The sequence below is a fragment of the Cyprinodon tularosa genome, unplaced genomic scaffold, assembly GCF_016077235.1.
Source record: "Cyprinodon tularosa strain WSP-4 unplaced genomic scaffold, ASM1607723v1 ctg114, whole genome shotgun sequence".
Taxonomy (NCBI): domain Eukaryota; kingdom Metazoa; phylum Chordata; class Actinopteri; order Cyprinodontiformes; family Cyprinodontidae; genus Cyprinodon; species Cyprinodon tularosa.
In genome coordinates, this window is record NW_024037937.1 from 219668 (window position 1) to 246136 (window position 26469).

A 26469-nucleotide genomic window follows, 5' to 3' on the forward strand; every position below is an offset into this window, starting at 1 on the left:
TAACAAGAGAGAGCATAGAGCAGATAACAGGAAGGCTAAAATGAGGTGTACATTTTCTGGAACAGAGGTTCCCAAAGCCACAAAAAAAACTACTAGAACAGAATCATGACTAAAACTATTGGATGAAATATAAATGTTCCAAAAAACATCCTTTAATCATTGATTGACAAACACAACAACCAATGTATTTTTTGTTTGTTTGTTTCTTTTAACACATATATGATTTGTTATTATTATTATTATTTTGATCTTATTCTTTTTTCTTTTTTTTTTATCTAATTCATTTTGAAGATCTCAGGACCCCATATTTGCTTATCCATGACCCAAACTTTGGGAATTATTGACACTCTGTTGTTTTATTGTGCTAGCTATGGTAAGAAGTACGTCCAAACTCTTTAATTGTCTAAGTCCTCCAGGGACACTCTATTTTAAAGGAATAAGTGGACTGTGGTATGTGGCGGTGAGTTGATATTTATCACAATAAAAACAAAGACTTTTCTTCAACAGGCATTTCAGTCTGTGACGTCAAAAATAACAATGCAACACACTGGTGACCCCTGAAAAATACACAAAATGACTTCACGCTTAATGTATTTATACATATAAAGGGAAGTAATTCTATTCATTTTTAAAATACATTTATTTATAAAGATATTTAATTATTTAATAAATGTATTTCCAGTTAGTTAATGGGGCATTTCATTATTTAACTGTTAAAAAATATCCATATTTTACAATTTAAAGGTGTTTCTGTTGGTTAAATCATGTATTAGATAAATTAGTACAAGTTATGTCTACTTATTTATATATTTCAATATACACTGCTCCAAAAACAAAGGGAACACGTAAACAACACAATATAACTTAAATTAAATCAAACTTCTGTGAAATCAAACTGTCCACTTAGGAAACAACACTGATTGACAATCAGTTTCACATGCTGGTGTTCAAATGGAATAGATAGCTGGTGGAAATGATTGGTAATTAGCAAGAAACACTGAGTAGAGGAGTGGTTCTGTGGGGACCGCACACTGCTTCTCAGTACTCATGCTTTCTGGCTGATGCTTTAGTCACTTTTGAACATTGGTGGTGCTTTTACACTTGTGGTAGTATCAGGTAGACTCTATTCAATTCAATTTAAGTTTATTTCTATAGCGCCAATTCACAACACCTCATCTCAAGGCACTTTACAGTTCACCAGATCATACAGTCAAACTGATTCAAAGTTTTCTATCTAAGGAAAACCAGCTGATTGCATTGACTCATTGACTCGAGTTCAATCCCTCACACTAAGCATGCTTGTAGAGACAGTGGGGAGGAAAAACTCCCTTTTAACAGGAATAAACCTCCAGCAGAACCAGGCTCGGTGTGAGCGGCCGTCTGCCGAGGCCGACTGGGGTTTAAGGAAGCAGCTCTACAAGCCTTAGAAGTGGCTCAGGTAGTGCAGCTCATCTAGTCGGCTTAGGCAGTGTAGTGTCCACAAGTTGGAGATTGCACAAACAGGAGACACGTCAGTACAGCAGGAGATGTGGAGGAGGGAAACAACCAAGCAGCAGGACCGCTAGCTCCGCCTTTGTTCAAGGAGGAACAGGAGGAGCCCTGCCAGAGCCCTGCTAAATGACCTACAGCAGGCCACCAATGTGCTGGTATCTGCTCAAACGGAAACCGACTCCAAGAGGATGGTATGAGGGCCTGATGTCCACAGATGGGGGTTGTCCTCACAGCCTAACACCATAAAGGACACTTGGCATTCACCAAGATTGGAAAATTTACCACTGGCGCACTGTTGTCTTCACGTATGAAAGCAGGCTCACACTGAGCACATGTGACAGAGACTGTAGACGCAGTGGAGAGAGATCTGCTGCCTGCAACATCCTTCACAACTGGTTTGACAGTGGGTCATTAATGGTGTGGGTTGGCATTTCTTAGGAGGGCAACACAGCCCCCCATGTGCTCGCCAGAGGTAACATGACTGCCATTGGGTATCAAGATGAGATCCTCAGACCCCTGTAAGACCATATGCAAGTGCTGTTGGCCCTGGGTTCCTGCTACTGCCGGACAATGCTAGACCTCATTTGGTTCCTGGAAGATGAAGCGATTGAAACTATGGACTGGCACGCCTGTTCCCCAGATCTGAATCTGATTGAGCACATCTGGAACATCATGTCTCGATCCATACACCAACATCACATTGCACCACAGGCTGTCCAGGAGTTGGCGGATGCTTTATTTAATGAGATATTTCATTCATTCAGATCTAGGATGTGTTATTGGGGTGTTCTCTTTATGTTTTTTGAGCAGTTATATATTTCTTCCCTCAGGGAGAACATCATGATAATTTTGAAAACCTGTCACTTTGGGAACCCCTGTTCCACTGAACCTGATCAGAGAGTGAAAGGAAATGAGAACTGAATCGGTAAAAGAATAGCCACTAGGTGGCAATATTTGTTAGTAAGTCCTTAAATGTTTGTTCCTTTTTTTTTTTTTTATCAAATGCAGCAATTTCTTACATTGGTGCAAACATGGTCAGATTTTTATGTAATAAAGAGTAATTTATTGATGGATAAAAAGGTCTTATGTTTCGAGTGTTTGATGGATCAGTGTTTTTAAAGCTTTAAAAACATTTTCTTTTAAATCATAGAAATGTTTTTTTGTTTTGAGTGTTGGCAAAATGCCATTAACATGCTGCTGCCCATTCTCATGTCCTTCCTCTCCTTATTATAGATATAGACACATCTTAACATCATTCCAGTTTCTTCTTTTTACTAGACGCTCACCACAGTAGTACTGTCTGCATCATATCAAGCAGTTCCTCGCTAGAACGCGAGGACACAACCCCTTAGTGTGCTGTACAGGTAGAGTCTGTGGAAATGTCCCCCGCCTGGTTCACAGTGGTTAGTTTAGTGGAAATGGTGTCCAAAGTTTTGTGAAAGCAGCGATGTCCTACTGTGATTTGTGAATCCTCAGTAACTGATGAGTGGCTTATCATGTTATTTTGTTTTGTTTTTTTTAGGCAAAGAGCTGTACATACATGACATATATTAAAAATGTGATCTTGAGCTTCATTTCTGTCAACACAATGCTCGTTTTTTTATTCAGTTAGCTACTTTGTGATACCATCTGGGTTCCAGTGAGTTCAGATGGAGTTAAGCAGGTCTATCCCAGTGAGTTTGTTTTGCAATAAAATCTGTTTTTTTTGTAACACTGTGAAGCCATTTTTTTCAACCTGTGCAAAAATATTAATATGTCTCCTCAACATCTAGACTATCACAAAGTTGTGTATGGTTGGAAAGTGGAAGGTAAATCTAAACATTGAAATTATATTTTTTGAAGGGTATTGTTTTTCTTTTATATTCAGCTCCCATAAGGCAACACTTTACACAATTTTAGAATATCTCAACCTGTTTTTCACATATACATACGGAAGAGGATTAGGGCCACTGAAAAAGTGAAAAGTTAACTGATTTTAATATTTTATTTCAGTTTAATACAGGAAAAACGTCAGAATTCTGACTTTTTTCTCGTATTATACTGAAATAAAATGTAAAAATCAGTTAACTTTTATTTTTTCAGTGGCACTAATCGTCTTCCGTAGAATTCTGACTGAATTCTGACAGCTAACAAACATGTTAGCATCAAGCCGTAGCCATGTCTGGTTTAGAGACTAAACTAGCTCTCTTTTTTAATCACCTTCTGCTCTTCCATTACTGAAATAGCTTCACCAGGGACCCCTCAGGCACGTAAAAAGTTGCCTAATTCCGTCATTTTCCACCAATGTGTCACTGGCCCTCCCAAACAACTCACATCTTTGTCAGTGAGGCTGAGTGCTCCCACATCTCTACCTTCATGGTGCCCATCTACAATAAGATCCAAAATTCTGAGAAAAAAGTCAGAATCCTGACTTTTGTCCCACATTAAACTGAAATAATATTTAAAAATTAGTTAACTTTTATTTTTCAGTGGCCCTAATCCTGTTCCGTACATACACACTTCTACTCCTCCATCAAAAAGCGACAAAACCCTGAAAAAGTTCTGATGACAATAATGCTGAAGGATTTATACAGCAGGTGTGTTTAGGTTTCAACTGAATGTTAAAATCTGTTACACAGTAAAATAAGCAGAAATAATTACGCTTTAAAAGTGTTAGCTTTGGGATTTTAAATGTTATTTTAGTTTATTTTATTGCAGGATTCTTTACTGCAGTTGAATCTAAAGGGGGGACCACCAAAGAAAGTTTGGGAACCAGAGCTTTAATAATGAATAAAGACACTCTTGGGAGTAAAAGGAGTTTAAGAAACCGAGAGAAAAACATAGTTTTTCCATATGAGACTTTATTGAATTTTATATGAAGAAAAACTTTTAAATTAAATTCTCTAAAGCTTCAAGCATTCCTCGTGGCGAATCAAACGGAAATTTCAGAGGAAAGTTGAGGATCCTCTGTAATAATATTCTGCAGCAGGAGTTTTATTTAGAATTATTCATCAGTTTTTTGCAACATGCAACACTTTGCTGGTTGAATCTGAGGATGTGTTGCCTCCTTTTAACTGCTGCCTTAATGCTGTGATGTGAGCCGGACCGATGCGGCAGCAGCCACCTGGAGCACAGAGAGCTGAAGCTCAGAGAAAGTCCTGTGAAACTGGTCATGAATGAGGCAAAACATTGATCTCACCTAACAGAGCTGCACCTTGCTCCACCCACGTGTGACTCAGCTCAGGCCTCCATCCTGCAGTCTGATCTGATTTCAGCCATCTTTGTGTGAGAAGGGGAAAAACAGACCGTTTTGTTGAATGTAGCTCTTAGAGCCAGAGAAGAGTAGCACCTCCCCCACAGACTCACCCCTGCTCAGTGTCCCAGTCCTCCCCGCTGTTTGGGTACACCACCCAGCTCACGTCGGGCGCCAGTGCCGCCCTGGCAGAGTTTAGAAGCGGCTCCACCACAGCCGGATGGCAGCAGTTGACTCCCACGGCGAGCAGCTGAGGGGACCTGCAGGCGGTCTGCACGGCGTCTATGAACGGGCTGCCGTCTGAAATATGCTTCTCATCCTGACGATATTTTTGGTCAAGAAAAAAACAAATCAAGTCATTCTGGGTTTTTAATTTTCTTCCTCACCTATGGCTTTATAATTTTCTATTTTCTTTACCAACAATTCAATGAGTGATAATTCCTTTTACTGTTTTCTAAGCCCACCATTCTTCCCACAGGTTTTCTCATTTTGGTAATTTAAGTCTTATATGTACGTTTTTCCATTTTCTATATTTCTTCCCCTATTTATATCAAATTATGCAGGTGGAGGAGTTGACATTATACCATTTCCAGGCAATTGCCTTTTCTGATGCTGCCAAAAGGATCTTTATCAAACATTGGTCCTTTCTTGAGTCGTACCTTCTGCTAAGTATCCCAGATATAGAACTATACATGTTTTAGGTTTCTTATATTTCTTCTGTACATTGCCAAAATATGTGCAGTTATAAAACACTGAAAGCTGTTATGAAAATGTCACAATATATTTGCAATTAAATCTTTTCCATATTCCATCTATCCATCTTCTTCCGCTTATCCGGGGTCAGGTCACGGGGGTAGCAGCTTCAGTAGGGAGGCCCAGACATCCCTATCCACTTGGGCCAGCTCCTCTGGGGGAATCCCAAGGCGCTCCCAGGCCAGCCCAGAGACACAGTCCCTCCAGCGTGTCCTGGGTCTCCCCCTGGGCCTCCTCCTGGTGGGACGTGCCTGGAACACCTCACCAGGAGGCATCCTAACCAGATGCCCGAGCCACCTCAACTGGCTCCTCTCGATGCGGAGGAGCAGCGGTTCTAATCTGAGTCCTCCCCGGATGACTGAGCTCCTCACCCTGTCTCTAAGGGAGAGTCCAGACACTCTACAGAGAAAACTCATTTCAGCCACTTGTATCCGGGATCTCGTTCTATCGGTCATGACCCAAAGCTCATGGCCATAGATGAGAGTAGGAACGTAGATCGCAGGTAAATCGAGAGCTTTGCTTTTTGGATCAGCTCTCTCTTCACGACAACAGACTGATACAGTGGACGCTTCACAGCAGACGCCGCACCAATCCGCCTATCGATCTCGCGCTCCACCTTCCCCTCATTCATGAACAAGACCCCAAAATACCTAAACTCCTCCACTAGGGGCAGCACATCCTCCCTAACCCGGAGAAGGCACTCTACCCTTTTCCGGCTCAAGACCTTGGTCTCGGATTTGGAGGCACTGATCCTCATCTTTTCCATATTCTTGAACACAAATCTAACAGCACATGTCAACGGTTATTTCCACCTTAAATAATTTTTCCCATCTATCTCCTATGTATAACGTTGTAGTCTTTCTGTTAGCTGTTCCATTTATGTTCTTACATCCATTCCCAAATATTTCCGTGATTGCATTTATTTCACCCGGGAGACCTGGTCGTATTTCCTTTTGATAATAAACTTAGATCTGAAGATACATTTCAAATTGTTGTTTATCTGAATCAAACTCTTGTTTGTTAAGTCTGATAACTTTTAATCTCTCCTCCTTTTATTCGTTTGAATATTGTAGTCAACCCCTAATTTGACCATTCCTTAAGATTTTGAGTCAATAGTTCCTGGTTTAATTTTTTTACAGTGTCTCTACCAACTAAAAATCTTAATTTCGTTCTTAATTTAAAATTTTTGAACTATTGTGACAGTGTGCTGTCACACTATGAAGCTGTGTGGTAACTCTTACATTTGTCATTTTCAAAATGAGTTGCACATTTCATATATTTTCATTAGCCTGACTAAGTTAGCTTTTTGCAGTGCACACATTTAGTTAACTTTAGTTGTCAGGTTTCTTTTTTTTGTCAAGATGCAATTGATTAATTTCTTTTTTCTATGAGTTGCAAGTTTCCTTGGGAACTGCTGGTGGAGGGCTGCAATGAGCTCCAGCTTTCCTCAATTGGTTGCAGGCTAATCAGTGCGTCAAACCATTTGTAATGGGAAAGGAAATTTGTTTATCATTGTTTAAATATTCTTAGTTTGGGTAATTTTGTTAATTAGTTAAATTTAAAAATTATTTAGTGTCTGGCCAGTATTTATCTGTTTAACTAAGTTTATTTGTTTATTAGTTTGTTAGTCAGTTGTCCCCCTTGTTTGTCAACAGTGGTCTGATCAGCCACTATTTAAGTTTCCCTCATGTCCTGCTTGTTAGATCAGCTTGTGCTTGAGTTTTTTATGTTAAAGCCTGAATTGAATTCTGTTTTTGGGCCCAGTTTATATTTTTTTTTTGAACATTTTTGGAATAAATTAAGACTTTTTAAAAAAAAATGTCAGTGGTTTTCTGGCTGGTTTGTGCAAATCCCTCTTTTAAAAGATGTTTTTATTGATAAGAACAGCCTTCATTAAGCCTTTCTCTGGATGTTGGGATTTGAAATTGAAATCAATAGCAGGCCCTCCCTACCTTACCTTACAGGAGAAGGACAGCCAGGCGTTACAGTCAGGGAACTCTCTCAGCAGCTCCACCACAGCCTGCACCTCTTTGATACTCGGGATGGTCTCAAAAGCAATGAGGTCTGCGCCTGCTGCTGCTAAGCACTCCACCTGTGCTTTATGCCACACTTTGAGCTCCTATAGAAAAAAAACAGATGGCGGCCTTTCTCTTATCAAATAAATACACTGCAGGAATGAGTAAACATTTCTTCAAATAAGTGTATTTACCCTTAAAATAAGATGGTTAGATATTTTATTATATATATATATATATAATATTATATTATGCACTTGAAATGAGAGACTGCAGATGTTTTTTCCTATTTTAAATGTAAATTGTCTTATTTCATTGGCAAAGTGTTGTACCTACCTGCTCAATTCAAGAAAAATGCACGTATTTTAAGAAAAAATTACTTATTTAGATTTCAATTTTCTGCAATTAACTTCTTCACATTTTGTTAAATTAAGTAAAAGAGTAAATTGAGGTTTTATGTGTCAGATTATTGGAACTGGAAGGCAAGGATTAAATCATTTTACATTTTCCTACACCTAGTGATTAAAAATGGTGGTTGCAGCATAAATCTAAGGGGTGCTTTTTTCTCCAGCAGTTGCAGTGAGGCTGGTCAGAACTGATGGGACAATGAACTGATTACAGATAAATACATACAGGAGAAAAACTATTAGCGGCTGGAAAAGACCGGGGAACGGAAAATGGCCCTGGACATATTTACCCTTAATTTGAGAAAGTAAATAAGGTGATCTGCCAATGGAAGGAGTATTTTTACTCTTAAAATAAAATAATTAGATAATATGCACTTAAAATGAGACAATGCAGTTGTTTTCTTCTTATTTTAAATGTAAATGGTCTTATTCCAGTGGCAAAGTATCTCCCTCTCCTCCTCAATTCATGAAAAAATAATTTCTTTCAAGAAAAAAAGACTTAGATTTTTGCAGTGCAGAGCGACAGTGGAAGGGTTCATGTTGAATATTCAGGTGATAGAGTGGCATAGTCAAAGTTCATACATCAATCCATTTAACACAGAACATCTGGCAAAAAATGTTTCGTCCAGATGTGCAATTAAACATGACATTGACTCAATGGGGATCACAACGCTGCAAAAAAGGATCTGGAATTAAGTTAACATTTCTTTAAATAAGTGTGATAATCCTTAATTTGAAAAGGTAATGCAACAGGCCAAATAGCAGCTATTAGCATTAGATTAGATCTGATTCACTTGAAATGAGATTCTTTTTCTAATTTTAAACATAAAGCATCTTATTCTATTATTAAATTGTCTTACTTCCTTAAGACAAGGAAAAATAATATTTCCATTTGTAAAAATGATTTAAAACCAAAATATAATTTTATTTCTACTTCTATGTGATCTGTTTGATCACATTAGATCTTTAAAGAAAGTTTGCAGTTTTAATATAAAACCTAAGAAAGCCCAAAGTTGCAGTAATGCTACAGCAAAGCCAGAAGCCACTCACATCAATGCTCATCTCCTGAGCATAAGCCCCGGAGTACTCTGATCCATCATGGAGAAAGGCTCCGTACGGTCCAACCGAGCCCGCCACCAACACCCGCCTCTCCCCTTAGAGGAACAAACAAAGAGTCTCACAGATTCAATCGGCTCCCTTTTCAAACGTCTCCAAACGCACGAGGTTCGCTACCGGACACGAAAGCTTTCACCGTCTCCTCTGCCAGATAAACTCCAGACATCAGCAGCTCTCTGGCCTGCTCTGAGCTCAACCCCAGGTGCTGGATGAATCCCTGGATGCTTGCCTGGTACGTTGCCGTGGTGATGACATCAGCACCACTGAGCAGGAACCTGTGGGTGTTTGACAGTCTTTTAATGAGAGACAGGTGGATCTTTTCTTTATAAACTGTTTGTTTTTTTGTAGATTCACTGAATAAATAAGTCAGTTATTATTTGGTATAAATTCATCTTTTTTTTACAGTGGTGAAAAACTTTTTCTGAAAAACTTCCATGATTCACAACTCCTGTATTCCCTTTGTGGAGCAAGAAAAGCAGCAACATCTAATCCAATTAGCCAGTCCTTTTTCTTCTTGAAATAAGCGATTTTACCTTCTTTTAAAACAGTTAGGTAAGACAATTTACCAATGTAATAAGTTTATACAAAGAAAATAAATAACTCCATTATCTATTTTAATGTGAATAAAATCTAAAATCCTCATTCCAGGGAAATTTCTACTTATTTTTAGATCTAATTTCCCAGTGCAATCTGCTGCTTTTCGTTCAGTTCTAAAGTTTTCTATAAACCTACCTGTGATGAGCCTCTTTGATGGCCTGAGGATCAGTGTGCAAAAGCCTGGCGCTCCATAAAGGATCCCCCTACAGACGCAGAGACACATTTCAATCTAGCTTTGAAAATCTATGCATGTTAGGCTGACAGTTAAATACTGAAATACTCAGTTCAGAACGCACAAGCTCCAGTTATCCTACCTTGTTATGTGGATAATTTTAAAATTTAAAAAAATATTTAGTTAATAAAAACTGTATTCTGTACTAAAGGGTTTGTTTATTTTTACAGTATTGGTTCAGACTAAAATAAAAGAAGAAATTAAAATAAAGATCAGATGAGGTGCTACACTGGAAAAATGATCTAGAAATATGTAAAAATTTCTTACATTAGGTGTAATTACCCTAAATTTGAGCAGGTAAATCAGATGATTTGCCAATGGAATTAGTATTTTTATTCTTAAAATAGGATAATTAGATAACATGCACTTGCAATAAGACAATGCAATTGTGTTTTCTTATTCTAAGTGTGAATTCTCTTGTTCCATTGGCAAAATGTCTCTTTTATCTCCTTAATCCAAGAACAAATTCTCTAGATTTAGATTTTTTTTCCAGAGTAAAGCCCTAGGCAGGACTCCTTAACCTAAAAAAAAAAAAAACAGTTTACTGTGTCATTTTATCTAATTTCCCTTTGGGATCAAGAAAAACCTTTTTAATTGAATTTCTGCTTCAAAGAAACAAAGACATTTTTTAAATATAGGTTCTGCTTTCAGCCATCACTTGTCAGAGATTAGGAGATCCAGGCTATAACTTTGTAACACTGCTTTCCTATGCTAAGAGGAGCTGGACTTCTCAAACAATCATCTGCCACAGATTTAGCGCAGATGTGTTTTTATTTTTTTACAAGGTTTATATTTACAAATGAATATTTTTTGTAAACTAATGTTTAATTTGAAGGTTGTGGGAGTCTTTTGGACAAACAACCGATTACTTATTAAAAGTAACTTAAGGCATAAACATACTTTCAAACTCTCCCCATCCAGGCTGGAGACTCCTGATTTTTAATGTTATCTCCTCTGAGCTCCTGATTAGTAATTTATCCTAATAATTCATTTTACGGTGGAAATATGGCCCAGTATCTGGCAACCTGGCAAGAGTTACAGCTGTTTTAATTTCTTTTTATATTTGTATTTTTCATTGTAAAATACTTACTGTTGTGTTTTTTAGGTAGATAATTTTAAGATCTGTCCTGGGACAACAGATGAAAATGAGACTTTTGGCTAATTCTGGTGCATTTGCAGGAATGTTTATTAATGTACACTGTCCCTGTCAAATAAATAAATACATCTCAAACCCTACCTGTACAGCCTGCAGGAGCACAAGAAAAAGCTGTTATTGAATTAAACAATTGATGAAGTTAGAGTTTTGAATTAGTTGTGATCTTTTAATTGCATGAATTTGAAGTTCAAGTTCCGTTTTCTTGATGGGAACAGCCAACTTATCCTTTACATATAGGACACTTTATTTGATCTGTAACACTGCATAGTAAATGCATTGCTGTCCAACTGCAATAGTCACTGCTGCCATCCTCTGGTTTAGGGGGGAAATAATGTTAAAATAATGTTAAAGGATATTTAAAAACAAATCCTGCAGCCGGATTATCAAAAAAAAAATGTCAAAATTTTCAAGCTTTTCAACTAATGCTGCACAGACAAACTTGACTAAAAACATAACCTCCTTGGCTGGAATATATCAGATCTGATTGACACAAATTTAATAATCATGTATAATTTTCATTCCATATTTCAAATACGATCATTTATCATGTATTTACGATTAATAAATCAGCATTCGTACAGAAGAAACTTGCAAAAGGTTGCAATACTTTGCAAAGTGCTGAATGAATGGGAATGAGAACCAACAACATACCTATTAGTTCCTTCTTGTGGATGCGAATAATGTGCCATCAGAAGCCTAATCAGAGCCCTCTAATAGATTAGTGAAAGGACACATTGTTTGCTACAACTACTTTAATATAAAACTAACTTTTAAATATTTTAAATGGCTGCAAAATCACAACACTGGAAAATATCAAAATCTAGAAAAGTCTTTTTTTTTTTTTTTTTAATAAGTGCATTTGTTCTAGGATTGAGGAGGTAAAAGAGACATTTTGCCAATGGATCAAGACAATTTACACTTAAAATAAGAAAACACAATTGCTTTGTCTTATTTTAAGTGCATATTATCTAATAATCTTATTTTAAGAGTAAAAATACTAATTCCATTGGCAAATCATCTCATTACCTATTCACATTAAGGGTAAATACACTTAATTTAAGAAATTGTTTCTTATTTATAGATTATTTTTCCAGTGAACAAATTAAACCGAATAGTTTAAAGGTTTGAGAAGCTGCAAGAAAACATCAAACATAAATTTCCATGCATAGGCTATATTAATTATGATGATTTGAAACAATTTCATCATCTTGTAATTTGAATATTTAGAAAATCAGTGTAACTCCTTACAAACCCCCTTTAAATGGACTCATGTTAGATCAGGTGTTTGTTATAATTTAGCCTCTAATTCACCTGTAGTTTAGCTCCTTGCGCTTCTAGTTCAGTTGCAAGTCCACCATCCAGGATGAGAGGAGCATTACTGAGTATGAACCGTTTTAATTTATCGGATGATCCCATGGTAGACCCTGTAAACAAGAGCGGATTATGGTTAAGCACAAAACAGTTTGTTGAAATAACTAATTTCTCTATAAGAAGGAGCTTAAAGGTCTGTACTGTGTTGTTTTTCCGGGTGAAAGGTTAACTGGTGCTTTCATGACGATCGGATTGTTTGAAAATAAAGGAATCGGTTTTCACCACTAGATGGCGATAAAGACAATAATTGTATTAGTTTGAGACGGATAATATTCAATGCGGACCCACAAAGCAAAAAAAAAAAGGTAATGTACGAAAAACCGTGTAAGTTTTAGAATGAGTTTTAATAATTAATTGGCTAATTATACATTTTGACCCGTACAAATACAGCATATGGTTTCCTTCAACAAATTCACATTCAGCAACAATGTTCCGTGAACGCATCTCAAATGGAAGCCACTGTTACTATAGAAACGAAGCATAACCTGCGCTAGCTAACCTGTGGTAAAAGCGACAGTTAAGCGTATCGGGTCTTATAGGCTTACTTAGCTTCTTTAAATGGTGAGTTTACATCTTTGAGATTTTATAAAATTGTTCTCAGAACGCTAGGCAAAGTTGGTGGTTTGATAAGAATGTAAGCGAACTGGAAATGCTGTGGTCATCTAAGGTTAGCTTAGCAACATAGCCATAGCAAGTGATAGCTAAGTCCCCATGATTCAAACTGGGATGCATTTTATTATATAGAGCGTTAGACTTAAAAATTGTTAATATTTGTGCACTTTATTGAAGCTAAATGCTAGCAGGCTATGGAAACATCGAATGTATTGATCATGACATGCTGTTATAGCTGATAGCCAAACAATGCTTCATTAAAAACTGTAGTATTTCACCTATTCTGTTACTATCTATTATTTTACTTGTTAAAGTTTTTTATTGGCTATATAATAGGTTAGAATTGTATATAGAATTTAAACAATATGTACGCTCATTGTAGTTTTTCTAAACTTATCTGTCAGTATTCATCTGTTTTAGGGTCTCCTGCTCTCTGATGCAGGAAGAAATCATTAAACACACAATAACAACACAAAAACAATGCAATAACAGCTCACTTTTTAAAAGAGCAATGCACCATAAGTTGTGACACACTGTGGGTTACAAAGATATATGTTATTTGTTCCCTGTAAACTCATTTCAATGATACATGTGGCTGCATGGCTCATTACAGAATAGAGAAATGAACAAGGAGACACATTTGTTGTTGTTGTTTTTTTCCCATCAGTCCAGATAGGTTCTGGTTAATATGTAGTGGTCCGTGCAGGATGGCGATGATACATCTTTCCACTTATTAAAGTGGTGTATGTTACAGATTATCTCAGTGATGTGGATTTAATGTGAACTCAATGACATGCGAAATGTCAGAAATGTGTGATGGAAACAACAAAAACTGCAATCTGAATCAAGAAGCTGCTATCTGAGAATGTTGGAAGCAGATTAATGAATATTTATCTTATCTGCCAAGTTTATGCTTTAAAGAATGCACTTTCAGAAAAGATGGAGCAGGGAGAACAGATTACTGCTTGACACATTTTGTTGGTCCATGAGGGCCGTCATTTCCCTGAGGATGTACAACACAAGTAGTCCATGTACGTTTGTGTTTACGCCACTTTATTTTTAGCAGGACCTTCAAACCCATTAAGGAGCTAATAAAGAGATAAAACATCACACATACCTGAGGAGACAAATGAACCATGCCTCCTTATGACACAAGGTGTGTCGATTGATTGATTGACTTTATTGATCTCACAGTGGAGAAATACACTAGTCAAGGTCAAGGTCACTTGTAATAGTCTTTGCTTATTTAGGTCTTCTTTTTTTTAACTAAAATTTAGAGTATTCAGAATTAGTTCTGAGTTCATTAGTTTTGAATTCATTAGTTTTAATCATTTCAAGAATGAAAGGTAGGGCTGCAGGTCTCAACTCTTCCTCTTACCCATTAATCTGTTGCCAATTATGTATTTTGATCAATCTAAAAAGAAATACTTTCAGTGAATTAATATTTCTTAATAGAAAAATGTTTGGAAATTAAAAGAAAATCTTTCTAGTGCATTTTCTTTTATAAATGGCAAAATGTTAAAAATATTCGGTGTGCATACACATATATGTAATGATATATATATATATATATATATATATATATATATATATATATATATATATAGAAAGCAGATTTTGCACCTTAAATGGAAAACGTTTATATCTTTTTGTAGAGCTTTGTGCTTATCACTGCTGTAAGCAGCTTACTCTTTCAGCAAAGGGCATGTTTTAGAGTCTGTACCATTATTCTTGGTAACAATTAAACTCGATTACTAATGAGTTGGCAATATTTTTATTATCCATTAGTCACAATTAATTATTTTAGCCCTAATGCCAGGTCTTAATTAGTTGTTAGATGCAAGAGATTGTCAGAAACATTTTAGAAAAGTTTTGGCTTTACTTAATGGGAAATCTTCCTCTCGTATTCTGCCATAGAGTTTATATTTTTCTCCTGCAAGTTGTGACATAAAACCATCTGCTTTTAATCAAAGGTTTCTTTTTTTATTTCTTTGTCAGATTAATAAAAGTTTCACTGGAGTACAATAAAAAACACAATTCCTGCTACCACAAATCAAGATATGTCAAGCCATGCAAGGTTAACAAAGACCAGGTGTTGACTTTCTGTTACTTAACCCAAGCAGGATTTTGCAAATTACGCAGACATTTGCATGACGGCATGCTGTGGAGCAGGATAAACTGTAATGAATGAAAGTTGATTATTCTTACAGTCTACAGGTGCTGGTCATAAAATTAGAATATCATGAAAAAGTAGATTGATTTCAGTAATTCCATTTAAAAAGTGAAACTTGTATATTATATTCATACATTACATACAAACTCATATATTTCAGATGTTTATTTTGTTTAATTTTGATGATTACAAATGACAACAAATGAAAATCTCAAATTCATCATATCAGAAAATTAGAATATTACTGAAGACCAATAAAAACAAAGGATTTATAGAAATGTTGGCCAACTGAAAAGTATGAACATGAAAAGTATGAGCATGTACAGCACTCAGTATTTAGTTGGGCCTCCTTTGGCCTGTATTACTGCAGCAATGCGGCGTGGCATGGAGTCGATCAGTCTGTGGCACTGCTCAGGTGTTATGATAGCCCAGGTTGCTCTAATAGTGGCTTTTAGCTCTTCTGAATTGTTGGGTCTGGTGTATTGCATCTTCTTCTTCACAATACCCCATAGATTTTCTATGGGGTTAAGGTCAGGAGAGTTTGCTGGCCAATTAAGAACAGGGATACCATGGTCCTTCAACCAGGTACTGGTAGCTTTGGCACTGTGTGCAGGTGCCAAGTCCTGTTGGAAAATGAAATCTGCATCTCCAAAAAGTTGGTCAGCTGCAGGAAGCATGAAGTGCTCTAAAACTTCCTGGTATGTGGCTGCGTTGACCCTGGACCTCAGAAAACACAATGGACCAACACCAGCAGATGACATGGCACCCCAAACCATCACTGACTGTGGAAACTTTACACTGGACTTCAAGCAACGTGGATGAAGTGCCTCTCTTCTTTTCCTCCAGACTCTGGGACCTTGATATCCAAAGGAAATGCAAAATTTACTTTCATCAGAGAACATGACTTTGGACCACTCACCAGCAGTCCAGTCCTGTTTCTCTTTAGCCCAGGCAAGACGCTTCTGACGCTGTCTGTGGTTCAAGAGTGGCTTGACACAAGGAATGCGACAGCAGAAACCCATGTCTTTCATACGTCTGTGTGTGGTGGTTCTTGAAGCACTCACTCCAGCTGCAGTCCACTCTTTGTGAATCTCCCCCACATTTTTGAATGGGTTTTGTTTCACAATCCTCTCCAGGGTGCGGTTATCTCTCTTGCTTGTACACTTTTTTCGACCACATCTTTTCCTTCCCTTCGCCTCTCTATTAATGTGCTTGGACACTGAGCTCTGTGAACAGCCAGCCTCTTTAGCGATGACCTTTTGTGTCTTGCCCTCCTTGTGCAAGGTGTCGATGGTCGTCTTTTGGACAACTGTCAAGTCAGCAGTCTTCCCCATGATTGTGTAGCCTATAGAACTAGACTGAAAGACCATTTAAAGGCTTTTGCAGGTGGTTTGAGTTAATTAGCTGATTAGAGTGTGGCACCAGGGGCCATCAATTTTGAACCTTTTCACAATATTCTAATTTTCTGATATGATGAATTTGAGATTTTCATTTGTTGTCATTTGTAATCATCAAAATTAAACAAAATAAACATCTGAAATATATGAGTTTGTATGTAATGTATGAATATAATATACAAGTTTCACTTTTTAAATGGAATTACTGAAATCAATCTACTTTTTCATGATATTCTAATTTTATGACCAGCACCTGTATATCTGCTTCCTCTATAACTTTATCTTACAGTATGTTTGTTGTTTATGCAGTTGCAGCAAAATCTTATCCTTATGTCATTTGCGTAGCAGGGTTATTGTTTTTTTCACACATCTCTAAATCACCATAACTTTTCCAGGAGGACCGGTATGCTTTTCTCACCGAGTGGTGTGATCCCACAGCAGCCCTGGTGCGGCGCTACCAACTGTTATACTACCCCAAAGATGGCTCTGTAGAGATGGTACATCTGTTGTTTTTTTTATTCCCTAAATCTTTAGTAAGAATGTTTCATTGTCAACTAACTACCAACATCTTTCATTTTCAGTTTGATGTAAAAAACCAACGGATATTTTTAAAAAGGACCAAATATGACGACATCCATCAAGAGGACTTGTTTGTGGGGAATCGAGTGAATGTTTTCTCAAGGCAGCTAAATCTGATAGATTACGGAGATCAGTACACAGCAAACAAACTGGGCAGCAAAAAAGAAAGGTAGGATTGGTTAGGCAGCGCAATAAATCTCTCTTATCCGCTTTAGATACTGTACACACTGTACCTCACAGCAATCAGCCCTATTGTGTGCAGGTTAGTGATCTCACAATAAGCCACAGACATGTAATCTGTTAACAAACCAGCATATGTTCCTTTTATATAAAATGTGAACTTTTAAACTTTTTACTTGACTTTAAGAGCAAATCTGGGAGATTTGTCTTTCTGGACATAAAGCAGAGGAAAAGTGATTTTGAAACTGACATTTTCTGCCTTTTTTTTTTATTGCAAAATAAATTGACCCAAGTCAGATTAGATAGACAGTCTCTGTAACCCATGTAGGCCAAGAAAAGTAACATTTCTGTTTCATTTTTACAAAACACCTTCTTTCACATGTTAGTGATGTCACTACAGGGTTACTGGCTTTAGGCTTTCTTTCAATTAAATTATGTTGCAATGGATTTTATTTGGTGGTATCAGAGCAAAGGGAGACTGGGTGAAAATACACGCCACACTTTTCAGAATTCGTTTTTAGTGGAATTATTTTCAAAAGCAAATAATCTAAAATTCTTAAGATCTTCTACTTCACAGAAAGACCAAAAACCATCTTAATATCAAGAGAATCAACATAGTTCACTTCTCAGATATCTAAATTCTAGCTGCTGATTGTTACAAAATCCAGCAATGATTTCTTCAAAGCTATTGTGAAGTAAAACCATCAAACTGTGCAGTGGTTTGTATTATGGAAAGATTTTAAACTATATTTGTTCCCTGGAGGACAGTGGACTTAATAGTTTTCAGATGGAGGCAGTTTAAAAGCTCCAGGGGTTTTTAGAATTGCTCATATGGTTAAAAAAAGCAGCACAACAGAAAGCTCACAGACTAGGAAATGTGTGTGTTTATATTTGAAGAACTGCATACTACTTTTAAAATAATGGCCATCATGGCTTTGTCAAGCTGCTGCCTATCTTTGTGAAGCAGGAAAACGACTAATACAAAGTGAATCTAGTAGAACTTTTTATTGCCTACCTGGAATGGGTGACAATAGTTGAATAAACTTTTGGCTCTAAAAATTCAATTCAATTCAGTTTATTTATATAGTGCCAAATTCACAACACACGTCATCTCAAGGCACTTTACAGTTCAACCAGATCATACAGTCAAATTGATACAAAGTTTTCTATCCAAGGAAAACCAGTCGATTGCATCGACTCATTGACTCAAATACAATCCCTCACACTAAGCATGCTTGTAGCGACAGTGGAGAGGAAAAACTCCCTTTTAACAGGAAGAAACCTCCAGCAGAACCAGGCTCAGTGTGCAATCTGCCGAGGCCGACGTGGGTTCAAGGAGACAGAAGCAGAGATACAAAAAGCAGCTGTAAAAGGCGGCCCCGCCCAGGAAACACACAGCCAGGCAGACCAGCTCCGAGCCAGCTCCCATATCAGAGGTTGAAGAGAGCACATCCACCCAGTCACGGTCAGAGAAACAGGACCGCACTGGAAAACAGGCCGATCTCCAGCATCTATAAACAAGGGTGTCAGGGCCCTATTTGTTTGTACTCGCCGATACCAATACCACCATTTTAGTGCTTGATCGGGGCCCCGCCCGCTACTGGTATCGGTATCGGTTCAATACTAGTTATAATACAAAATGTTACTCTGCTGGATTTATTTTTGTGTTTGGAAATGACCCCAGTTAGGAACAGTTGGACAGTCCTAGAGCTGCTGACTCTCAGTGCTGGGGGAAACTTAACCAATCAGAATTGTTTAGCACCTCTCATATGTAGATCACACAGCCCCATCCAGGTGCTGATCTTAATTTCAAAGTGCCGTCTATACCAGGGCTGCTTTATTAACTAGATGTTTTTTGTGGGGCCCCAGAACACTAACTTAGCCTTGGTTCCTAAAGGCTAAGTTAGTGTTAACATTTCATTAATTTAAGATGTTAACTAATGAAAGGTTAACCACTGATTAGAAAACAGAGCTTATTGTAGGAGACATTCAGAATGACGCTGACAGAACAGACGAAGAGCCTTAAGCTGGAATCCTGCATTAAAATGTGAATAAATACTTCTGAGACTAAAGTCAAGTGCTTAAAGAATGTACATAAATTGTTGCAGAGAGTTATTCCACAGCACTGTCTCCACATGCCTGCTCTGGAGGCATGACTCAATTACTTGATGCATTCAGCATAGACTGATTTTTATTTCTATGCATTATTGATTTAATTTGACAGCAATTTATTATAACAAAGCTATGATGCCTTGCAGCAAGAAGGTCCCAGGTTCTAATCCTGGAATGCTGACTTCCTGCATGGAGTTTTCCTGTTCTGCTCACGCATGTCAGGATTCTCTGCGGGTACAGATCAAAACATAACTGTTAGGTTAATTGGTTCCAATGAAATGCTCTTCATCATCAGAATACATGTCCTTTTGATGGACTGGAGACCTGGAGATATGGACAATAGGTGGATGACTTTAAATCTGTCTTCTAAAGGTGCTATTAGATGTTTTTTGGTGTAAATTGGTCCAATATGAATAAGTGAAAATGAATTATTGCCCTTCTGCTGCAAGATCTAATATATTTTTTGTCTTTCTTTGTTCCAGGACTCTTGCACTGATAAAGCCAGATGTGGTTAAAAAGATAGGCGATATCTTTGAGCTGATTTACTCCTCCAACCTGATAGTGACCAAAGCCAAAATGACCAAGCTTACATGGTAAGGTCATCTTGCCACTGACTGGCGAGGAAATTTACCAGGGCTGTTAGCAGGCAGCTTCTTCCCTTCAACAGAAGAATGACTCTACTTGCTTCAACTAAGCGGGTGTATAACCTGCAAAAGGGCTTAGATCTGTTAACTCTTTTATCAGCCATGGTTTAATGATTATCAAATTAGTTTTGACCTCAAGCAGGGCGATAAGGATAGCTTAAAATAGCTTACTCGCTTCTTCTAATTGCCCCCCGCCAGGATCATTCCCCTTTCTTTGGTTCTTAGAGGACGTTGAACGCAGGGTCCTCCATCTTGGTTTTAGAGTCTTTGGATGTCTGGCATGATATTCCTCTTAGAGTGAAATCCCTTATGTTTCTGTTGCTACGTCATAAATTCTAAATAAATGAGAGGAAATAGTGTAAACATTCACTTACCTCTGTTCTCAAATAAAACTTTATGAGAACAGTATTTTAAAACTTTGTTCTTAGTCTTTTCTATTTATTTTAGAATAGCTGATGCGTTTTAGGGCGCATAAAACAGAGGAGCTGTCGTACTGAAAAGATGTGTTTACTGTTTCTTTAAAACCAAGATAAAATGTTTATAGAGCCAAATGTTCCGATTCCTTTTAGCATCTCGTGTTGGTAAATAGCATAGTTAGCACTGGTTTGGTTACTAATGCAGTCTGAGCATGCATACCCAGAGAGAGTAGATCCGTAACTTTGAACCCAGAGTGGCTGGAAGCGTTCAAGAATAAAACAGAAAGTTTTCTGTGTCACTTTCAGCATGACAATTTGGATTCAACTCAACTTTTTCTGTCTGAATAAGAGCAGAGATCACAGTGTCTCCTCAAAATAACTCTTAAAATAAATCTTTCAGCCTTTTCCAAATTAATTCTAGAAACACTATTGGTGCTTAAAATGCCTAATGAATGTTTTAAAGTGGTTCTGAGGACAGAGAGTCATAGTAGGAGCTGAGTTAGCACCTCGTTCAGTCACCTTTGACCTATCTCTTATCTCTCTGATTAATTGCTGCTTTGTTTTATCTGGGAGTTTTGGCAATCCATGAAAACTGGGAGGGCAGTCAGAAGGATAAGACGGCATTATAATGGTGCTCTATCAGAAAAGTATGAAATTAATAAAACGCTGCTTGGATAAATACTTTGATATCTGTGGAATTAGTTTTACTGCCCATCACTAATCTTCGCCTTAATTTGTAAAAGTTTAGTTGCTATTATTTTTGGAGAAATCCCAGATCTTTACCACACTGCTAGAGGTATTCGACCCTGAGGACTAAATAAATGAATACCGTACATGTAAAATAACACATAACCTTTATTTTCTATTGTCTGACATTTCATTATACTTAACTTTTCTGTTCTAATTCAATCAAAATTTGCAGGATTTCTTTTTTGATTTTCAATCAGAGTTTTACATTATCTTTGTATTTAAAGGAATGACCTCTTAAATCAACGACCTTTTGTCTGTCTGGACAGGATTCCTTTCACTGCATCAGGAGACTCTCTTAGCTTCTTTAGCAAGGATATTCACAGTCCTTCTGCTTTACACATAACCTGTGTCCTTGGGCTAGCATATGAATGTTTAATCAGACAAACGTGCTACCATGGTTAAGCTTTTCTCTTCATCAAATTTGGTATATATTATTTTTTATTGACTTGTCTTTTATGCCGCTGAACTAATATATACGTATAAATTACTATAATATAAATACATATTTTGACTTTATGTATTTAAGAAGCAACATGATTGTCTAAGCTGTCATAAAGTTTTAAGAATTTAAGTAGAAGAAAGTAATAAATGCAAATAGTGGAAACCCTTACTGACAGTTTAAATCACCCAATGTCAAATAGCTAGGGTAAAAAAAGTCATTCTTTTTAAATAAGGCGTATGGGAACATCTGGTTTCCAAAGGATTGTGTTGCTATAGAATAAATGGGTTTAAAGGACAAAGCTTAATAATTTAGGATTTCTTTTAGTTTGAAATTTAACTGAAGGTAGGTCACTGATTCAAAGGGTCTCTTTGAACTGCCAGCAATAAATGCATGTTGGCAAAGTGGAAAAAAACTATTCTGTTTTTAAAACTAAAAGTGTAAAATAATGACCTTGTTAGTAAAATGCCATTTCACTTGCTGTCTTAAAGTGTTGTATTTCCCCGAGAGATAAGGGACTAGTTTGAAATGATCTCTGACCACTCTTAATGACTCTAATCTTGTACGCAGAGTTCACTTTAAAGGTCCAAGATCGCTTGGTCACAGATTAACTTTGGTTTATGGTTTTGTCACATTGCAGGAGCCAAGCGGCAGACTTTTATGCGGAACATCAGTCAAAGCCTTTCTTCAAGTGAGTGCTCATGTCAATGATTTGCAGGCTCTGGGCAGAGCTGGTGATAATGACCCTAATGACATTGGTGACATTACAGCATATTTACTGCCACCTTTCTTTTTAAATCTGTTAAATTCAGCTTGGCTCCATTTTTGCAGCCAACTGGTGCAGTTTGTGTCCTCTGAGCCCGTGGTCACCATGGAGCTGATGGGTGACGAGGCCGTGTCTACCTGGAAGAAGCTCCTGGGACCCACAGATCCCGCCGTGGCACGAAAGGAAGCCCAGCAGAGCGTCCGCGCCCAGTTCGGAACGGACGCCGTCAGAAACGTCTGCCACGGCTCTGAGTCACTCGCCGCTGCAGCAAGAGTGAGAACACCTTGCTAAAATCACATTAGCCTTTTGTAGCCCCCCAGAAATACTGACACCCTCCTACTAAAGCTGCGGCCATCTGTCTGTTTTATCAGGAGCTTGAATTCTTTTTCCCTTCCGCCATCGGCCACGGTCCGTCTAATACAGCCATCTTCACAGACTGCACGTGTTGCATCATCAAGCCTCATGCCATATCAGAAGGTCAGGCCATCATATATAAGTTGTTTTAAAACAGTCATGGTGAAAATAAAACTCATATAAACCACTATTTTATTATTCTGGATAATTACTGCTCTGCTTAAGGTCAGTATCCTGCAGGTTGATCCAGTGTTGGCCAAGCTTCAGCTGTCATGGCCTCACGTTTGACCTTAGAACACTTTATCATACAGTAGTATACTCGAGTTTTTAAAGAGTATAAAGTGTTTCATTAACATTTAACATCTTAACTAAGGCTCAAAGGTCGTGCTACAGTTTGTGTGAGCTATGCATGCTCTGACCTTGGCAGAGGGGAAAACTTATTGTGAAATCCATGCTGTTGATGATTGGACACAAATTCCTGACTATGGCTGCAGGATTTTCCCTCAGTAGTTTGCAAATACGTCCACTTTTTCTGATGTAGCTGCCCTCTATTACCTATAACCCCCTGCCTCCATTCAGCTATTGTTGTTTAAAGTTTTGAGCCACACAAAGACACGACGTGGTTACCAAAACCGAGCCAGGGTTTATCCTAATCCCAGGGCTTGATCCCTGTTTATGGAGCATGCCACCAGAGCTCTGAACTGTGAAATGGGAAATTCTCCGGACACGGCTGAATTAGGAACACAAAAACATTTTTTTTTTATCCTGCACCGACTGTGTTTATTATATGGTTGCATAAAAATGTTACCTCTAAGGTGCAGTCCCTTATTGATCATTTGTTCAGGTTTTTTTTCTTATCTTCTGCTTTTATAGAGAATGTTGTTTAACTCTGACATTGTTTAACAACCTCTTTTTTCCACATACGCTGTAATGAGCTGGCATAATGTAAATCTACATCTTATTTATTTATTTATCTCTTAGTGGCATTTTTAGCCAAGCCCCACCTTGGGTTGAGCAAAACTCTTCCTGAGGAAACCTGTTCACTAAAAGGCGTTAGCAGGATCCTGGTTCTGTGCGTGCCACTTTCAACACGCCTGAATGGCACAAAGCCACCCCTGATGGAACCTCAGCAGATGCATGTGCCGGTCCTGCTAGGACATGTGAAGATGCATTAAAAGCATTGGAGGAGGCAATGAAAGAACATGTTTAAGCCATGGACTATGTTTGTCTCAGAGGCCACATTGAGCAAGAGTTAAGCTTGCAATCAACTCACTGATAAATTATCTTATAGTGATTAATGGTGTTAATCATTTACACCACCTTTGAAAAGCCTTAATATCCGTCCAACATTTCCATGCTCTTCCTTTCTATTACTGGGAGTTAAGGTTTTAATCCAACTTAGACAAAGTTATTACTGTGAAGTGGGGAGAACAAAATGGATGATTTTCTTTTTTAAGTAGAATCCACCTGCGTGTGGTTTAATTTTAGTAGAAATCCTGCCATGATGTGAAGGTTTGTTAGAGAACATTAGAGAAAAACAACATCATAAGTTTATGAACAAATCTGGGTTTTAGTTGCATAAGGCAAAACCACTGCTGGAAGAAGGCAGAAGTTCCTCTTCAAGTTGTCCAGAAAAATATACACAGCAGATAAAAGAAAGAGGCGTTGGGCAAAATAATAAAACTAAGCTAAAAAGAGTTAATTGGTAAATGGATGGATGTTATTACATAACAATTCTGTTAGAGCGAAAAAAATTAGACTGGGTTGCAGACTTAGCATTCAGCAGAATGGTGACCTTTAACATCCTGCCAGAGCTGCAATTAAATCAAAGCATGAAACCGGCCCAGTCAAAGTAAGAGCACACATCCAGCTGTGAATCTAGAGCCAGACTCGATCAGTGCCGCTTACAGATGATTTCTCCATCCAGTGTGGTTTAGCTTAAGCTGTTTTGAACAGATGAATGTGTAAAGCTGGTAGAGTCACATCCCAGATGACAGAAGGCTGTAAGCGGTTCTGCACTGGAAAAAATTGAAATCTACATAAGTAGTTTTTTCTTAAAATAGGTACATTTATTCTTAGCTTGAGGGGGTAAAAGAGACATTTTGCCAATGAAACAAGACAGTTTACTTTTAAAATAAGAATAAACAATTGTATTGTCCTATTTCAAGTACATGTTATCTAATTATCTTATTTTAAGAGTAGAAATACTCATCCCATTGGCAATCTGTCTCATTTACCTACTGAAATTAAGAGTAAATACACTTAATTTAAGAAATTTTTACTTATTTCTAGATTGCTTGTCCTGTGTAGAAAGTGTTGACTCAATGGAATTTCAAGTAACACTTCCCAGATTTTAAAATCTAGGTTTCACTTCACAATAATCACAACTTTTTTCTGTTTGCTTTATCCCATAAAATTGAACAAATTCCATTCAGATTTGTGGTTTAAATGTTACATGGGAGAAAGTTTTTCCAAGGCACTAAACAAGAGACAGGGATGTTGGCTTTTTAAAGTCAAATGTTTGTCAGAAGGTGGCTTCTGTGTCGCTTCTGTGTTCATTTTGATGACAGTGATTAATTTTAGTCTTAGACATGTTTTATTCACCTTCTCCTCATTTGACGAGTTCTTAGTTCACATTAAATGCATTGTAGCTTAACACATTTTGTTTGGTTGTATTTTAAAATCCCACAATGTCACAGTGGTAACCTTAAACTTTCCCCATCCTCCCTGCGGTTCAGCATGCAGGAGGGGCTTGATGACATAATACGAAGTGAGCAGCGATGTTTACGTGGAAGCAGGTGTGCTCTCCCTGCCTCAAACAACTACTCCTCCTGTTCTGTTCACACTCCCAGCAAAGCAACGCCCTATATTGATCTGTCAATTTATTAACATGGAAAATTGCTTGTTAATAGAAATGTGTTGAAATACCTATACAGGTGGATTTTTTAGTGTTTAAAACAAGTCGAACTGCTTTACCTCCAGAGTTGTGATATTTTTGGATGAAAGAGCAAATAGAACCTAAATATATGCGTGATATCCCTGTAGAATCGCCGTAGTACCCAGTTTAGGTTCCAACTACGCCTACATAACTTGCTCCTCTCATAGCAGCAGCCATGAAGGAACTTGTGACAGAAAATGCACCCAGACATGACCGGAATAGAGAAGCTTCAGTTGCCACGCACCGGGAATGGGATCTCCTAGCAACAGCAGCAGCTGCTTCAGAGAGCCGCGTTGATCCTGGGCAGGCTGCTGCCTGGGGAGGACAAACGGGACAGGAGGGGGGCTATATTACCTAAAGCTCATATCTGGGTTGTGACAGAACCAGACAAAATTGTATCGATGCCTTGCCTGCTGCAGCACCTGGTCCAGAATGAAAGTCACGACTTTGCAGCTTTCAGGGTTAATGGGAGCGGTCTTGTCGGATGAGTACACAGGCTACTTTTTATCAGGATGTCAGACTGAGATTATGAGACGGGCGCCTTCGTTTAAATGCAACAGTCTGACCTTGAGTGCCACAGATGTATGTTTACCTCCACAGCTGCAGCGTTTGTACATTAATGGACAGCCACAGTGACTTAGCAGGCAGCTCAGCGTCTCAGTGTGGGAAGGGTTGACTGGACAGAAAACATGTTTTGTTTCCCTGTACGATGGAAAGCCGTCGTCTGAAGGAGAAACTG

General features: G+C 37.9%; 2 protein-coding genes across 3 annotated transcripts in view; one reads left to right on the forward strand and one right to left on the reverse strand.

Annotated features, from left to right (window-relative positions):
• Window positions 1–4311: 4311 nt before the first annotated feature.
• zgc:172121 (uncharacterized protein LOC337599 homolog) lies at window positions 4312–12588 on the reverse strand. Of its 2 annotated transcripts, XM_038303938.1 has the most exons (9): window positions 12512–12588; window positions 12311–12423; window positions 9747–9814; window positions 9132–9289; window positions 8949–9052; window positions 7434–7595; window positions 4837–5042; window positions 4670–4749; window positions 4312–4594 (listed from the first exon to the last, which is right to left on the reverse strand). In XM_038303938.1, exons 2-9 carry the CDS (start codon window positions 12413–12415, stop codon window positions 4482–4484), a joined length of 996 nt encoding a protein of 331 aa, XP_038159866.1. In that variant the 5' UTR covers window positions 12416–12423; window positions 12512–12588; the 3' UTR covers window positions 4312–4481. The 2 variants fall into 2 exon arrangements, with proteins under 2 accessions (XP_038159866.1, XP_038159857.1); XM_038303929.1 differs by lacking the exon at window positions 12512–12588 and having other exon boundaries at window positions 12311–12505.
• Window positions 12589–12776: 188 nt separating this feature from the next.
• nme7 (NME/NM23 family member 7) overlaps window positions 12777–26469 on the forward strand; it is a 28414-nt gene continuing 14721 nt past the window's right edge. The window contains exons 1-7 of the mRNA XM_038303915.1: window positions 12777–12931; window positions 16948–17049; window positions 17134–17300; window positions 19906–20016; window positions 22313–22363; window positions 22504–22711; window positions 22810–22915. Of these exons, the coding sequence (XP_038159843.1) occupies window positions 12929–12931; window positions 16948–17049; window positions 17134–17300; window positions 19906–20016; window positions 22313–22363; window positions 22504–22711; window positions 22810–22915 (748 nt within the window). The 5' untranslated portion in view covers window positions 12777–12928. The remainder of the gene's footprint in view (window positions 12932–16947; window positions 17050–17133; window positions 17301–19905; window positions 20017–22312; window positions 22364–22503; window positions 22712–22809; window positions 22916–26469) is intronic.